Source organism: Phalaenopsis equestris, unplaced genomic scaffold (genome assembly GCF_001263595.1).
Source record: "Phalaenopsis equestris unplaced genomic scaffold, ASM126359v1 Scaffold001013, whole genome shotgun sequence".
NCBI lineage: Eukaryota > Viridiplantae > Streptophyta > Magnoliopsida > Asparagales > Orchidaceae > Phalaenopsis > Phalaenopsis equestris.
In genome coordinates this window covers 791,371-810,064 of record NW_018165452.1, presented here as the reverse complement: position 1 = coordinate 810,064, position 18,694 = coordinate 791,371, and the positions used below count along the sequence as shown (strand labels likewise).

General features: G+C 36.8%; 1 protein-coding gene across 2 annotated transcripts in view; it reads left to right on the top strand.

The window, feature by feature from the left end:
- Positions 1-10,686: 10,686 nt before the first annotated feature.
- Positions 10,687-18,694, top strand: part of LOC110032724 (exocyst complex component SEC3A-like) — a 145,407-nt gene continuing 137,399 nt past the window's right edge. For both annotated transcript variants that reach the window (XM_020736452.1, XM_020736453.1), the window contains exon 1: positions 10,687-10,898. In XM_020736452.1, coding sequence (XP_020592111.1) covers positions 10,724-10,898 — 175 coding nt within the window. In that variant the 5' untranslated portion in view covers positions 10,687-10,723. The remainder of the gene's footprint in view (positions 10,899-18,694) is intronic.

The window sequence follows — 18,694 nt, the reverse complement described above, 5'->3', positions numbered from 1 at the left end:
TCTTCGCACCCCACCCCCCCCCCCCCCCCTGTTTTAAGACTTTGTGTAAAACATTTTTTCCATAAATTTATGAATAAAAAGTGAAAAAAAATATTTTGATCAATTATACCTTAGAGTTTTTTATGTATTTAAATTGAGTTATTGATGTGACAAGGGTGGCATACATAGTAGCAGGGAATGAAAGTTGAGGGTTATGTGACATATCGTTTAAGTCAAATGACTTATACGACTGGATAACTAGATAAGTTGTAGAGATTTTGATGTGAGTCGGCTGATAAGGCTAAAGGATTTGATGAACTGGGTTTGAAATGTTATTGCCCTGCCTAAGTTTACACCACCCATGTCTCAGCTGCTTTTTAAGTCATTGCCTTGAAGAGGTTTTATCTAATAATAACTAAATATGTAATATTTTTGGCATGTTTTCCCATATTTCATTTTTACATTTTTTTTACAATGATATTATGCTTGAAAAGGGTATTTTTGTCTTAGATATGCATGAGACATAGTGAACATGAATTTTAAGTGAAAAGGGATAAAAATCAACACAATAAAAGAGGTTTTAAACTAGTGCACCTGCGTTACACTCTTAGAGAGCTCGCTTTAACACTGTGCACGCGTTCACTACTCAACTCGTGGAGCACCTACGTTGTAATCATGACACACCTGCATCCGTATCGACGCACCTATGTCATAATTGTGGGATGCCTATACCCGACAAGCTGGACATATTTCGAAAGAATTTTCTTGCATTTACCGAGCATTGCCTATATATATATGTATATATATATGATCATGAGGATGATTTTATGGCAGCTTGGGCAGTTAGAGGTTGTAGGAAAGAGGAGAGTTTCATTAGAGAGTGTCTTCATCTTCTCTTTTCTTTTTCTTTTTTATTTTCTTTGAGGTGATTTGATAGATTTGTTTGTTATTGTTTGTAAGAGAGAAATTTGATAAATCAATAACTTTTGCTTTTATTTTGATATAAATGTTGCTTGAAAATTTGTTTTTCATGGGATTTCACGTGTCATTCTCTTTCTACATGAGTAGCTTAACTTATTTTTCATGACTTCGTGATTCATTGATAGTTTTTCTGATTTTACTTTTCTTTGCAATTTTCTCATGACACGTTTTGATTGCTTTTGATGCTTACACTGTTGGTTAATCTTCCAACCTTCATTAACTCCTAACATGACTATTTTGGGTGTTAAATCCATTGAGATCTATGACTTTGGCGGAAGCGTAGTTGAACAATTAAATTAACCGCAAGATCTGATTTTGATAGGAATATTTTAATACAAATGCAACCAAGAAAATGAAATCTAAGGAATAGTAGGAATGCCATAAAGATAAGCAAAACCTTTTTTTGTAGAACTCAAAATATTTTTTTGATCTAGGCATAGGCTCAAAAAGAAATAATAACTTTGTTTAACAACAACCACACAAGAGAAATTGTGAGAAAAATATAGTCGAGCACCATTCCAAAATCACAGAGGCACGATCCAGATTGGAGGAGCTTGAGAGCCTCGAGGGTCTTAGGCTGCAAACCCAACAAAATCTTGAGTTATAACGAGCCCGAATGACTAGAGCTCATGCTAAATTAGTGAGAGTGAAGACCTTCATGTTTGGAGGCTTGGTGTTGATTCTACACCGCCCAATTGTGACTCACCGTTGAAGGCGTGGAAAGTTTGAGCCCACTTGAGAAGGTTCATTCGTGATCAATAAAGTCTAAGAAGAAGGAGCCTACTTGTTGATTGATGTAGACATATCTCACCCAATGCCCTTATCAACAAGCAATATTTGAAGAGAAATTTTATTTAGCCTCTTTGGATTTTCATGTACTCGATGTACTTTATGAGAAAGACGGTGTTCAAAGCATATGTACTTTGTAATTCAACCTTTTGAGAAGTAAAAAAAATGCAATTTCTGCCACATCTTCATTATGTGAGTTGCTTCCATCTATCAAAGGATCACCCATAGTTCACAACAGTCATGTAGAAGAAATCTTGTATTTCTCTTAATTTTATTGAAATCTAGTATTTCATGCAAAGTGGAAGTCCTACGGGCAGCTTATACCTAGTATAACCGATAATAAATATAAGAGAATTCTTGCCTTTCTCTTACCCTGTCTTTCGCCTATCCACTTTACACAGGGTCCGAAGGCTACTACATCTGCTCTCATGAGTGTGGTTGACATATACACCCCGTTCAACCTTTTGAATGAGGAATATGTGCTTCTCTCGCTTGCTTTGAATGAATGCAGTTGATATCCCTTTATGGATATAGTTTACCCCAGAAGCTAAACATTTTTGGGTAGACTATTGATACAGTCTAACCCCACCATTGTATCCCCAAGGCGTGAGCAATTCTTATCGTTGTACCAAGAGAAGACATGTTGCATCAGTTACAACATTCAGCTTACCTAGTTGATCCGTGCTTAAGCAGAATAACTTCATACCTGCATTAAATCCTTAATTGGGTCTCCTTGTCAGGTGCATGGCAAAAAACCTTTCAATTGGGTGGGCAACCTCAAGTTTTTTCCTCAAATGAGGGCTACTCTGCTAGACTTTGAGGAATCCTCGATGAGGGTCGCTTTACCAAAATTGATAGAGGCACTTCAAAGATGAACTAGTGTGTTCATCAAATCCCCAAGTTTAATTAATTCATGATGCCTTTCCAACAAGAATTACCTCATAAATCTCAAGGAATCCCTACGAGAGTCTTACTTGATAGACCATTAATAAAAGTATCCCACATGGGTTGGCCCACTCAGTCCACCCGATCTATTTCAGTAATACGACTGACTTGGATAATCCACTGCCTTGGCAGTAGCCCATTATATCAGTTAGACCACCCACTCACATAGCTTATATGTGCTTAATTGGGACCCTCAATGCCCAATCCGATTATGACATTTTCCTTGACAAGGACTACTTTACTCGTTCTTGAGAAAATCCCCCGCAAGGTTTGCTGAGCTGGAATTTACAAAAGCACCCCAAGGTTGGACCGTCTCATGCACCCAACACTTTAGATAATTATTTGGTATTTTGATTGACTCAATGGGTCCTATACACCATATTAGAATGTATGTTGTGCAGACAACGGTCTATGTTTTCCTGGTCTACCCAAGCAGATATAAGGATGTATCCCCAGTGGAATCCATGGAAATATTCTCCAATAGAGTCCTCTTATTTGTCACTTGACTAAATTTTCCCTTATAAGTTAGGCTATCAACTTTCCTTAAAAAAAATGACCACTCTACTATTAATAAGGAATTTCTAGCATAATCATTTCACTAGTATGTATGAAAGCACCATGAGGTTGGACTGTCCCATGCATCCAACCCCCTTTGATACCTCTATCGTATTTTGACCGACTTTGTCACCATCTCAATGTGCATATTGCACTAATTTGATCCCCTTTGTAACCTCAATTAGTTTATGTATAAGACATGTATTTTTATGACTACAGAGAGTCCCCAACAAGGATTATATAGAATCCCCACTGAGGATTACTTGAAATCCCCAATGAGGGTCATTTTCCTAAAATCCTGCAAATGTCTTACAAGGTTAGATTCATCTACGTATGCAACACCTTTTCGATAACTCTTCTGACTGCTTTAACCTTGATCACCTTGTCAGAATAAGGAGTTCAAACCCCCATAAAACATCCTCGATAGAGCTTAAAAGGTATCCCCAACGAGAGTCTTCTCGTGGGTACATTCAGAAATTTCCTCTCTAGCAATTCCGACAACTTGGTTAATTTTACTCACCATGTAGAGTCACACGTCGCACTAATTCCGGCTCTATGTTAGCCCAAGTTGTCTATGCTTAAGCCAAGCATTTCCATGCCTGTAAAACTCCCCAGCATAAGCCACCTCACTAAATTTTGAGAGGTACTATGAGAGTCAATTTTTTTTGTCCATTCACCCCTTTGATATATGCCTGACTAGGTTGATTTTCATCGTCTTGTCATTTGATACATCACATTAGTTAGACTTCTTTAGCTAGCCAACTGATCCATATCCAATCTTGATATTTGGCTATCCAACGATGCCACAATGTTGTATACAGTGATAACTATTTGCTTGTTTTTTACAATACATCTTGGGTTATTAGAACACTTTGCCCATCTAGCATATGATGCCTCTCGAGCCATACGATGTTCTAATTGGTTCTTTCAGGAGGGTGTCTCGTCTCATGATGTTTTTTTTGGCTCTATAGCCACCTTCTACAATGTTTCTCAAGTCGTACAACCTTATCGTCGACTCTTTTATGAGGACATCATGTATCTTGACATCTATGACTTTTCAACCACTTATTATAATAGCTCTCTAACCATAAAACTTTTCTAGGTAGTTCATTCATAATAGTGCGATAGAATACTAGGATTACATGAGGTAATCCAACCTCTTAACTTTCATACCTTTAAGGATGAATGTAAATCCCTCAATTTTTCTTCTTACCATAACATGTATTTAAGGCTTCATCACTTTTTAGGCTGAGTCACACCCCTGCGACCTCTAGACTCATCTTTTGGGTCATACCTTTATGACCTTTGAACCCAGTTGTTGAGCCATGCCTCTACATCCCTTGAACTCGTCTTTTGAGTCATGCCCCTGAGGCCTCTGAACTCACCTTTCAGTTCAAGCCTCTACGAACTTTAAACTCAGTTGTCAAGCCATGCCCTACGACCCTTAGACTCATCTTTTAAGTCACACCTCTAGGGCCTCTGGACTCACCTTCGGGTCTTACCTCTACGGCAACAAGACCCTTTATCCAGATTGGATATAAGCCTCATGTGCATTCCTTTCTGGTTGACGTCTCTAGCTTTTAGCCCCTCGGTCATTCGACTTTGATGCTTCTCGAACCATATAACTTCTAGGTTGGTTCTTTCACGAGGGTGTCTTATCTCTTGACGTCCTTAGCTTTATTACTTGTCTCCCCAGCCAACATGCTTTACCTCTCAAATGGTGATGGAAAACTCTTGGCATTCATTAATGACGTAGTGTGGGTGGTGAGGTTACGTGCCTTGGTCAGTTCACCAGAAGGATCGGAGTCTCTTAGTTCTCCTTCCTAATTGAATAATATGAAATAGTGCTCAGGAGTGATGTAAGGTCCATTAGCATTCCTCCTCAATCTAGTCAACTTGCTACTACTTAGTGAGTAATGTAAGGTCCCATGACATTCCTCATTAAAGTAGCAGGCGACTTCTTAGCCAACCTACCTACCTTTCAAAGAGCGATGTAAGACCATACGGTAGTCCTCATCGATGTAGTGTAGGCATTCATGGTTTTAATACCTTGATTATTTCTTGGTCATGCTTCTAAGACCCTTATACCACCCCTTCAAGTCATGCTTATATGGCCTATGGACCTGCTTTTGTGGTCATGCCTCTATGACCTCTGGATCACCATTTTCGGTCATGCCACTGAATCATCAATGTGGGTCATGCCTCTACGGCCCCTGACCTGCCTTTTGTGATCATGCCTCTATGGCCTCAGGATCACCGTTGTGGGTTATACCTCTATGTCCCCCGGACCTACCTTCGTGTTCATGTCTCTATGACCTCTTGATCATCGATGTGAGTTATGTCTCTACGACCTCTAAACCTGCTCTCGTGGTCATGCTTCTATGGCCTCTGAACCTAACTTTTGAGTTAGATTTAAGTCCCATGTGCATTCCTTCTCACACCCTATGATTGTATATGACTCTCAGAATTCTCCTTCCCAAAACTCCTAGCTCTTTTGGTCATTCTGGTTATGTTGATTGCATAAATGATCTTGGATCAATAAAAAAATTGATCTGCTTCTAGCAAGTGCACTATGCCTTAACGACACCGCACACTTGTTGAGGGTCCTTAATTGACATCAATTTTTTATGTACATGTGTAAGGCATCCACATGACTAGCTCAGGATGATTCATTGCTCATTCTTAGCATCCCATACCTCAAGATACCCATCCGAGACCCTGGTACGTGTTTGGGGCGCAAAACTAGGATCTACGATGATTCATCCTTACCGAAGAGAATTTGTCATAGGGTGGGCTTGCTAAGGAAATTGAACATGCTTGGTGTCTTCTCTAGTGTTTAGAGGTTTCTATGTATCCATTTAGAGGGTCAAGAGAAGTACCCAACCCTCCTACGCGTGTTAAAGAAAATTAGGGTTTGTAACGCCCTACCCACACCATAGTCCGGAGCGCCCGTCGGTGACAAATTCTTCGATCAATGGATGAGAAAAAAACTCATTTTTGAGGTTATGGTATCATAAATCACTCATATGTGGTCTCTCATAGCTTTCTGATTGAGAAAATCTTTCGTCAAACATTTCTGGTGTGAACTAGGGTTTTCAAAGCAAGACCGACACCTAGACACTAGCTTTGGGTGCCCAAACACCCAAAATGCCCTCTCTTATTGTCAAAACTAAGCCTCTAGAAGTCTAGCGTTAGTTTCTGGTCAAGACTGGAGTTTAGGTGCCCAAAATAGCTATATAATTCAAAACTATGCATCAGAGGTCGGGCGCGTAGGCGCCAGGGACGCGATGCATAGGCGTCGATTCATTTCCATGTCACAAAAAAGCATGTTTCTATTGATTTAATGTCAAAACACCCCTCAAAGAGCTGGCATTGCAAAATCTCCTTGGGCTTGAGAAGATATGCATAGGGGTGTTAAATCGTTTAGCCTCAATTGGCATGCCCTAAGTACCCCTGATTAGCCATTTTTGGCTTAAACAACAGGCAAGTTGGGGATTTTCTTAGGTTAGCTGATTTTAACCTAAGGGAACCTCACTTCATCCCCATCTCCTCTCATTTTTAATTTTGGAGAGTTGATGTTTGGAGTGCTTGAGAGGGCAAGGGAGGGCTTCTTCTTCTTTGGAGCTAGGGCTTCTTTTTGATGGCCTCAAGGTAGAGAGCTTGGTAAAAATGTGAGAGTGAGAGCTTCTACTTCATCTTACCTTTCTTTTTCTTCCACAAGAAACTCTTCTTCCTCCCCTCCTTCATTTTCCTCCACCACTTCTCTTGAGTTTGCGAGGAGATCTTCACCCAAGCTTAGGGAAGGATTGCACGAGTATCGTCAGAACTTTATCAGAGTCTCGCCGCACTGTCCTTCTAGAGTAGAGCTTCTTTGTCCTTTGGATAAGGAGTGGCGTGGCTCTTTCTGGAGCTTCACTGAAATATGGGTTGCTCTCCTATCATTAGAAGAACTTCCTCCTACTTGATAAAATTTGTCTGCAACCTCTGTGGTATTGAGATTTCAAAAGCTTTCACGGTTTATTCCTTAGCTAGCCCTAGGAATAGATTTGACTTGATGTCGGCATGACCACAAGTCTTTTAATTGACCATTGATTTTTTAGGGAAAGCCCTAGGTTAGGAATCACATGCATGGACAAACCTTTTGCGAAGCTAAGTGATTTTCCATTGTGAACCCTAGATCTAAATCCTATTGGGCTGAAATTGGAGAGTTTAGAATGGTTGGATCTCGAATAATTGGAAATGCTCAATAGCTAACACATTCTATAATATCATGGAGGGATTGCAGGATGGAAAAAACTTTGTAGTTATCCACCCTACAATCGATGAAGAATTTCTCCTATAGGTAAATAAAGCATGAAGTCTCTGTGTTCCTCACCAAAGCCGGAGGTGGCTATGTCGCGTATCCATATGTTAAACCCTAGGTGCCCGAGTGAGAACGTTAGCATGAATATGGCTTGCTACTGAGCTTGATCATCTAATTTGTATTTAAACACGATGTGTGCCTTAAATGAAGCATGTTGTACCTGCATTACCTCATTCGACCACCTTGGCTCAGTCAACATAGCACCTTACCTCGATCGACCACCCCAACCAAGTCAACACTGTACTTTGGTCTGACCTGTCTCCCCTGGCTCGGTTGACCAACTTCTTAGGTCTGACCGATCACCCCGGTCCGAAAGGTCAGCTTGGTTTGGTTGACTGATCACTTGCATAGTGTATGTCTTGCATGTGCATTAGTGTCTGTTTAATTGCTTATATGGTGACCATACCCTTGTCGTTTGCATGAGCGTCCAATCATTATTGGCTTAAGGTATAATTCTCCTTGAGGGCATCCTATACCTTAGTCGACAAAACATAAATATCTCTTACGATATATGTCCTGCATGACATCTTGCATATATCTCTATCACATGCTTGAGTTGCATTTTGAGTATTCATTCTTACACTCACTCCATTTATCATGGTTCTCCTAGTGGGGATCATCATTTTTCGGCCTGCTGTCTCCACGACATGCTCACCTTTTTGGGCCACTGCCTCCACGACACATCCACTCTTCAGGTCACTGCCTCCATGCTACACTAATTCTTCGGATCACTGCCTCCACAACACACCATCATCCAAGTCACTGCATCTGTGACACGCCTATTTTTCGAGCTGCTGCCTCCACGACATGCTCATCTTTCGGGTTACTACCTCCACGACAAACCCACTCCTATGGGCCACTGCCTTCATGGTAAGCCCCCTCCTAAGTCACCGACTTCACAACACACTCATCACCACTTATATCACACGATTGTTTAGATTTACATTTGTATGCATGCATGAATAGCGATTCAGGCTTAATATGCAAGTGAATGAATAACGATCTAAGCTCGAAAGGCGAGTGACTGTGTATAGGTCACGATGCATTAACGAATATTGCTTGCCAGGTCAAACTTGACGAGTAATGAGAGTTAAAGCATCAAGCTTAACATAAGCATGACCATACTCAGGATCCAAATAATCTTACCATCTCTTATACGACAAAAATACCAACATAATTCTATAACCCAACTTCACCAAATTACCATCTCATATACCAACAAAATTCTATATCAAACAATAAAAAAATTAACACCACATTACAAACCCCATACCACCATAATACTATCATAATATCATTGTAAAAACACCAAATTATAACAACAATACCACCATAATACAACCAAAATATCATTGTAATACCACAAGAATACAATCATAATACTACCATATTTCACAATAATAACATTCTGATGACACAAAAATATCATAAGAATACCACCATAATGACATTAAAATACCACTAGATAACGACTGTATTACCATCAAATTATCATTCAAATATCACAAAAAAATCATCATCATACAACCATAATACCAGCACAATACTCACTAGAAACCACCAAAATACCATCAAATAATCATTAAAATATCACCATAATACCACCATAATTGTGGTGATATTATGATGATAATGTGATAGTATTATGATGATATTGGGGTTGCAATGTGGTGGATATTTGGTGGTATTATGCTAATATCTTGGTGTGTTTTTGATATTATTCTAGTGATATAGTGTTGATATTTTGGTGGCACCTTGTATTATTCTAGTGTTTCTTTAGTGATATCATCGTGGTATTGTGATTATCTTATGCTCCTGCTATGGTGATATTGTGGTTATCTTACGATGATACTATGGTGGTATTTTGACAATATTGGTTTGTAATATGTTAATATTGTGATGATAGTATGATGTTAATATGATGATATTATAGTGCTCATGAAGGTTTATTGGGGGTAATATGGTAAAAATGTGGTGGTATTGTGTTGGTACAAGAGAATGTTTTGTGTTTTTCCAAATTCATTAAACAAATAAACCCTATTAAATCGAGTTCATTATTCTCCAAAGATATTATGAATATATATGGTTAAAATGAATATTTAATATTTTTCCCAACACATTGAACAAATAAACCTTATCAAATAAAATTCATTTTTCTACAATGTTAAATCATGAATATATATGATTATAATGAGATATTTGCACGGAGTACATTGAACAAATGGGACAAATGAAGCACTACACTTCTCGATTACTTACGGTTTACACATGCTAATTAAATATTGAAAAAATAAATACTACCTACTTATTTCTCCCTGTTTACCGGGCAAATTTCTGATTGACTTGCAAATGTCCTATCGTAAACCCTAAATATTGTATATTGAGCAACTGCATGAGTTTACATGATTTTAAAAACCAAAGCTTGTTTAAAACATATCAAACATATCACCTAAGTGAATGTTTGATTAGTTTAGCTCGTTTGTTGGACTGTAAGTAGAAACATAAGTTTGTGTCGGCAGTAGTTCTCAGTACTAGTAGCGAAACCTTAAACTCTCTGCTCTGCTCTTCTTCTGAACTCATAGATAATGCGAGAGATTTTGAACAAGTGAAACCCTAACTACTAAAATTGTAGGAGAAAATCAAGTGGCGAAACCGAATACGGGTGGGAAATTACAAAGAAAAAAAATGATGCGATAGCTCACGGATTTGTTTTGGAAGAAGTGTGTTGTTTTCGGGCTAGTCATGTCAAATAATTACTTTTTTTCCCTTTTTTTATTTCATAAACTTAATGCGAGTTACTTTACAAGTGACAAAATTATTGACTTCACCTGTAATATTTTCTCAAAAAAAAAAAAAAGAATGAAAATTTTAAGGATATATATTTTAGGAAATTTTATTAGACATAGGGACACGTGCTCATCACCTTAGAACTGTCAAATAGTGTGCACGTTGAAATCGCCTATGGTTACTCCGCGCGCGTATTTCCTAGTGGGAACCGAATGACTGCGAGCTGACGATCCGGCTCGTCGGCGGCTCAGTGTCAGTTTTTATTCATTTCCTTGATCGGAAGAAGAGATCTGTTGCTACGGCTCGGGGGAGAAGAGAGAGATCATGGCGAAATCGAGGGCGGATGACGAGGAGTTGAGGCGGGCGAGCGAGGCCGCTGTCGGCGGGGAGAAGGTATTGGTGGCGGTACGTGTGGCGAAGAGTCGGAGCATCCTCGGCAAAGCCGGTCGTTTTGGCCTTGGTCGGCACATGGCCAAGCCCAGAGTTCTCGCACTTACCAGTACGCTACTTGCTTTTAAGAACTGGATGATTCGCTATGTAAAATACTTTTGTGAGATTTCTGCTCTACGTTTTCGAGAATCTTGATTTATTTTAGGAATTTATGCTATGGTTTTTAATTGTTTGAATTGTAGCGCTAGGGTTGCTTGGTGGAGTTTCGTTGATTTCTAATCGTCGTTTCGAATGCCTGAAGTTATGTCGTTCTTTTTTGAGATTTGAAGTTTGGTTAATGAATATACTGATAAAGGTTGCTGATAATGTGCTCAGTTTTTAAACAGGCAGTAACAGTCGCCCACCTCTGACCTGGTTTTTAGTTGGCTGCTACCTTAATTTAAAATGCTTGATTATAACTGTACGATAAGGAGGATCTGTGTTGCTTTATGGTGGACTCTCATAAGTGGGAGTTTTGAAGAGCTGCCTGATTATGAGATCGGAGTTGCTTTGATGTGAAGAACTATATGACAATGCCTTATCACTTTGGTAAGTGTTTGTTACAGATCGTTAATGACACATTCTTTAGGGTTTTTTGGTATTATTGAATTATTTTAGTGTTACAGAATGTACTGAGGAGCTTTAGGTGATAGTTTAGTGAAGTATGATAAATGTATAAGGAAGAAGCAAGCATAACTCCTTTGATCACCGGATGCAGAGAGGTGGATTTTGGGACTCAAATTACTCTTTCGTTGACGGTTGCAAATTTATATAGCTTTAGTTGTATATGACATGTACCAATTTGATACAATCCGATGTCAAAATCGACATGTTTTTTTCACAGAAATTAGGGCAAACACGTTCTATTTCCCGAACACCAAATCAAAGCGATGCAATAATATTAACTCACGAATACAAAAGATAAACACCTACAATTCGAGGTTAGGCGATCTCTCCCATTTCCTACAATTTGAGATGAAGGAAATCTTTCCCAAACCCTAAACCTAAGATACACGACTCAATCTCATACATGCTCCTAACCTTAAATATAATAAACCTATTTATACCCAATATTAATAATGATAAAAGACAAAATTGTCCTTATGCGTACAAAAGACAAAATTGTTCTTAGGCTAGACACTGACGTAACATGCTGTCTCTCTATCTCTTGCTATTGCTGGTAGGGAAAAAGGCTTTGCAATATACTTAATTTATATGTTTTTTCTCCATTCTTCCAACATAGGGCATGATTACTAGGCTTAAGTTGCTCAGGTTAAACCTGCTTTCTTTTTTAAAGTGTAAAAAATTTCAGATATGTCACATTTTGTCTTGCATTTTGGTTGGGAAATTTGTGTTTGGCCATTCAATTTTGTAGATTATACATATATTCTTTGTTAGATTTACATCTCAGTGTTGAATTCTTTGTTGGATTTACCGATCATCATCATGTATATATATAGTTATGCTCTGAAGTTGGTTATGTAAGATTTTACACTCATCACTTACATCATGTGAATGCTCTCTCTATGCATACTTTGATGTAGTCTTGGTAGTTTGATACCTTTGTTGAGCCTCCCATAGCTCAGTTTGGATTGTTTTTCGTTATGTTCTTGCAATCTATATATGGCAAACTAATACAAGTAGATACTAATACCACTATATTCTCCCATCCATTTGGTTTTTTTGTCCTTTTTGCCAGGGAAATTTGAGTTGACACTTCTATATCGGCAAAAGTTGAATGACGATTTGATCACATATGGTCACTCCTACAAAATCTATGGTCATGGATGCATTATTTGCTTCAAGCCTTATTCAAAATTTTGAAATCGCAATAGATGGGCTTTAATATTCACTTCCTAACTTATTTTAGTTTTTTCATTTATAGTGCATTTTTTATTAGATATTATAGTCACACTTGGCTAAGTGAAGCTCCAAATCGCTTTGCTCCATATAAGGACATGGAGATATCAATTGAGAGAAATAAATGCTTAAAGAGGATTTTCTCAAACATTGAAGAAAGATCTGTTGCTAATGGAGTTTGCTAATTTCATTGGATTTAGTGGTGCTTTTGCTGATCACGACTCCAAAGATTATAGAGCTATTATGGATGGAAAGAAATGATGGATGATTTATGGAGCAAGTTACCTGCTACTGTAAAGTTTAGTTTTCAAATTGTTGGCTCAACTGTGTTCATCTTCTTGTTGCGAAAGAAACTGGAGTATATATTATTTTATCATTTCACATAAGAGGAACAAAATTAATCCGCAACTAGGTGAAGATTTGGTATTTGTTCATACTAATATCCGTCTTCAATTTAGGAGGAGCTTAGATTATTCTCAAGGGGGCACTAAATTACGGGAAGTTGGTGGAGATGTTTTGGCTGCAATGGTGGATATTGGAATACTTGAAGTTGTTAATCTTTCTCTTGATGAGTCATACTTAGAAACAGTGTTTTTTGTTGATGAAGGTGAATTTGTTATTGATAAGGGCAATGGAGCTAGCACAAATGATGACACCACTGCTGAATGTATTAATAACATTTTGCTATATTTTGCTTCATTTTATTATGGATGACATTTATATTAAGTGTTTTGGTAATTTTTTGATATTTTGAATGTAATTTTGATATTTTCAAAAATAATTTTTATCATGATAAAGTTTGTTAATGATTTAATTTACTGTTTTGTAATGTCTTTAGTCGAAAATATATAAAAACTATATAATTATATTAATAATTTATTAAATATAAAAAATGTGTATGTCGTATCATTCTTAGTATTTTCAATTATGTAATGTCGCCGTATCCGTGCTCCATAGATCCCAATTTATATTAATTTTGTCACCTATAAGTGCTTTTTTTATTAGGTATTATAGCCACACTTGGCTATGTGAAGCTCCAAATCGTGTTGCTCCACATAAGGACTTGGAGATATCAATTGAGAGAAATAAATGCTTAAAGAGGATTTTCCCAAAGATTGAAGAAAGATCAATTGTTAATTTGCAGTTTGCTAATTTCTTTGAATTTAGTGGTGCTTTTGTTGATCATGACTTCATAGCTTCCAGAGCTATTATGGATGGGAAGGCTAGGTGGATGATTTATGGAGCAAGTTCCTTATAACTTTAAAGTTTAGCTTTCAAATTGTTGCTCAATCGTATTCATCTTCTTGTTGTGAAAAAAATATGAGTACATATACTTTTATCAATTTACATAAGAGGAACAATTTAATCCGCAACGAGCTGAAGATTTTGTATTTGTTCATACTAATATCCGTTTTCTATCTAGGAGGAGCCTAGATTATTCTCAAGGGGACACAAAATTATTGAAACTCACATTTCTGTCATTCCTTTATATTTGTTATTAGCTCTTAGTGATGTTCTCTTACAAATTTACCTGATTATCTGCTTCGTATGGGTGACATGTTATCAGCTATTGACTTTGCTCCTGGTTCACAATTTACAACTCTTTCTTATTATAAGTTTGATTCCTTCTTAGCCTGCTATACTAAAAATGTAGTTATATGATCAATATAGGAAATGACTTCTTTAGGAAAGTTTGTCTTTGAGCTGTGCATCTTTTATTGATTTCTAAAAATATGATTCTTGAGGATATATGCTGACAGTAGAGCTTTTAATGTAATTACCAAAAAATATAGGTTTTTCTTATATTAGAATGTAGAAAAAGCTTGCCATTTATGAGTAGCTCATGTTCAACTTGCTAAACAGCTCGTATTTGATTCGTTTGTTAAGTGAGTTCAATACAAACAAATGCTTTGAGCTCGATTTTTAAAAGAGCTGAATCAATTATGTTCAACTCATTATTGACTTGAAATTAGTTAGCAGATAAGTAGAATGATTCTATCATATTATATTTATGATTTATTTATTTTCATTTGTTTGAAATTGACTCGTAGTTGGCTCATGTTTGGTTGGAATTTTAATAAATCGAACATTAACACATAATAAAAAATTTTAAACACGCGATAACATGAATTCGCCAAATTTCAAATGAGCAATCAGTTCACTTAGTTTTGGTTTGTTTACACTCAAACTAATGCATGTATCTACACTAAATGATTTATTGACTTAGACGTGGTGCGATCTTTTTTTCCAAACTTTACCATTAAGTTAGGATTAAATCTTGAGGTGAATCAAAGACATTTTTTAAAAACTTAAGATGTCTTATATGTAATGGTTGGTTATGTCTTTTGGTTTACTGAGGGTACTAAATATATTAATGTGATTGATGAGTCATGTTCTTAAACCATTTATGGCTAGATAAGTGGTGTATTTTGATGACACTATGATTTTTGCATTGAAGATGAAAAACATCTCAGATTAATTTTGATTGTGTTAATGGAAGTAGTTGGACTAAGGAAACTATTTCTTAATTAAGAGGAGTTGTTTTTTCCATGTTTTATGGAATTTTGAACATTTAGTAGCTTATATATTAATCATAAATATATATGTTTTGTAGTATTGAGAAACTTTTGGTAAAGCCGAAGTTATGGAGGCTTTAAAAAAATCAAGGTTGGAAAATCAGTAGGACCTGATGACATCCCAATTGAAGCGTGGAAATATTTATGAGATTTGAGAGTTTTTTTGGCTTATTAAACTCTTTAATATTATTTTAGAAACTAAAAAGATGCCTGAGGAGTGGAGGAAGAGTACTTTATTGTCATTTTTAAGAATAAAGGGATGCACAAGAGCGTGCAAATTCTCGAGAACATAAGTTGATGTGTCATACTTTAAAATTATGGGAGAGAGCAATTGAGCATAAGTTAAGACGTGATACAAAGATTTTTTATAATCAGTTTGAATTTATGCCGAACATGTCTACTATGCAAGCTGTACATTTATAGAGATGCTTGATGGAGAATTACAAAGAGAATAAGGAGGATCTGAATATGATTTTTGTTGATTTAGAAAAAAAACCTTACGATAAGGTTCAAAGAGAAGTCCTTTGGAGACTTATAGAGAGGAAAGATGTTGATATGACTTATATTCAAGTCATTAAATATTTCTGTACTAGAGCTCTTACTTGTGTTCAAACAGGAGGATTGCCAAGTATTTTTTTTTTTATTTCAGTTGGATTACATCAGAGATTGACTTTAAGCCCATATCTTTTTGCTTTAGTTATGGATGCTCTTACTGGACGTTTACCGGAGGATGAACCTTGGTGTATGCTATTCGCTTATGATATCCTTCTTGTGAATATGACTAGAGAAAGAGTTTTGGAAAAACTTGAATTATGGAGGTCTACATTAGAGTCTAAAGACTTTCGTTTGATTAGATCTAAAGCTGAATACTTGGAATGTAATTTTAGTAGTAGTTGCTCTAGTGGTAGAGTTGTAACTATGGGAGGTAACTATGAGTGATCAAATCATTAAAAGGTGTGATCGTTTTAGATATCTCTGGTCTATTATCAAAGTGAAGATGATATAGATGGGGATGTTATTAGTAGAATTCAAGTTGGTTGAAGTGTAAGAATATATTGGGCCTATTGTGTGATAGAAAAGTACCGCTGAGATTGAAAGGATATTTTTATAAGATGCTGGTGAGACATGAAATGCTCTATGACACAAAATTCTTGCCTTTAAAAGAGAAACAAAAAACAAAGTTAAGTGTTGTTGAGATGAGAATGCTTAGGTGGATGAGTGACTTAACATTTAGAGACTGCAAAATGAATGTATTCGTGATAGGGTTGGTGTAGCTCCAGGGGCGGACGAGATTATAGAAAGTCTTATATGGTTTGGCCACATTAAACGCCAACCATCTGATGATACTTTTAGGTGAGTAGATGTTTTAGATTCGACATGTGTTAAGAAAGGCAGAGGTATACCTAAAAAGACTTGGACATATTCTATAAAAACATATTCTATAAAAAATGATCTGATCTTAATCTCTTAGATTTAAATGAAAATGACACTTAATAGGACACAATGGAGAACAAGGATTTATGTAGTCGACCCCACTAAGTGAAATAAAGGCTTTTTGTTGTAGTGTTGAGAAAATTCTGCTCAAATTAAGGTTGTGACGATTCCTTCACTTAGTATTTGACTACACAATTTTTCAAAAGCAATTGAATTGACTTGTGATGCCTTTCATATTGGTACTTCAGCTAGGAAAAATCACCACATTTCTTTCTTTGGTCTAGAAAGAGGAGAAATATAGATCAATTATGGTAAGTGATAAGAGATTAAGGATTTTAATTAAATTATACACATTAAAAATGATGATAATATTTTAGATAATGTCGAGGATTTAAAGAAAATATGAAAATATTATTTTGAGAAATTACTAACTGATAATTAGAAGAAAAGTATAAAAAATGATATAGTGAAGTGTATTTTATATTGATGCAAAAAACTGATGCGGAGTTAGCTCTAAAAATGATTCACAAACATAAGCCTTTAGGGTCTAAAGGATATACTTGTGGAGTTTTAAAAATATTGGGGAGGTTGTCGTGATTTGATTAACAAATTTTTTCATTATTATTGTGGAGTTTAAGAGGATGGCAATGACTTGAAAGAAACTATTCTTATTTCAATTTTTATTAACAAAATTAATATGTAGATGATCATGTTATCGTGAGTTTATGTTAATAATCGACAGTGAAACCCATTTCTTGTTGTAGTAGTTTTAAAGATACTTATATTTTATAAAGCATGTTTAAAGCATGGTGTATTTTCTTACACATAAGATAGTTGACCCTATTTGGATTGGATAATTTTTGGTTCGGACCTAAACCCAATTTGCTAACCAGAATTGACACCTCTATTACCGTGGAAAACATCAAATGAGTGTTGTTCAGGGGTGGGTGCAATGGTGGAGGGCGGCCGGGAGTGTCGTGGGGAAGAAGCGGAAGGGGATAGTAAAGATAAGTGTAATAACCAAAATAAAATGATAAATAAATAAAACATCAAAACGGCTGCTTTGGTTTGATGAATCTTTACGATAATCTTGTTTTGACTTTATGAGTCGAAGAAATACGTCTTTCGTTTGTTAAAATCCGAGTGGGCGAGAGAGGGAGGAAAAAATAACAGTGAAGAAGAAGGAAGAACAGGAAGAGACGACGAGGTCGAAGAACGACAGAGAAGGAAGAAAAATTGTGTATAACCTTTGTGGCAACATCGTTGAGACGAAGGGCGACAATTGCCTTCAAGTCACGGAAGGAGAAGATGATTGATAACATCAAAATTGATGCAGAGAGTTTCATCGCGTGCAGGAGAAGGCGTCACGACTGAAGGGAAGCATCGTGCGTGTCCTTTACAGGTGCGAGCAGGAGGGCTCGTGTCTTAACCAATCGAAGGAAGAAGTGTCGAGCGGCTTTGGTGCGAAGGAGGAGTGGCTCTGTGTGGGATAAACCGGTGAAACTCAAGTTTTAGAGGGAGAAGGATTTAATTTGTCAACCGAGTGAAGGGGGACGTCACGATTTTGTACGGGAGGTGGCGTCGTCGAGCTCATTACATTGGAGCGGAAAAAGAAGAAGAAGCAAAGGGTGTTTTGTGCGGCTTTGTGAGGGATCAAAGACGAACCAACCATAACTTGAGGAAGATTTGTTGTGCTCAAAGGAGAAAAGGAAAAGTGCAGGCATCTGTGTGGCCTAGAGGATGAAGGTAAGTGTTTTAAAATTATTAAAATATGAATTTCATTTATATATTTGATTATTAATTGTAATAGTAGGTTTAATTAAATTAGAGATTAAGAGCCCGTTTGGGACAGCTTATTTGGTGCAGTGACGTTTTGAAATTGCACCAGATATGTTTGGGTAAACTGCATTTTAGCAGCTTGTGCATTTTCAAAACTCTGAAAATAGTTCTTTCACACTGCACTTATCTAGATGCAGTGACAGCTCTCTGACTGCGG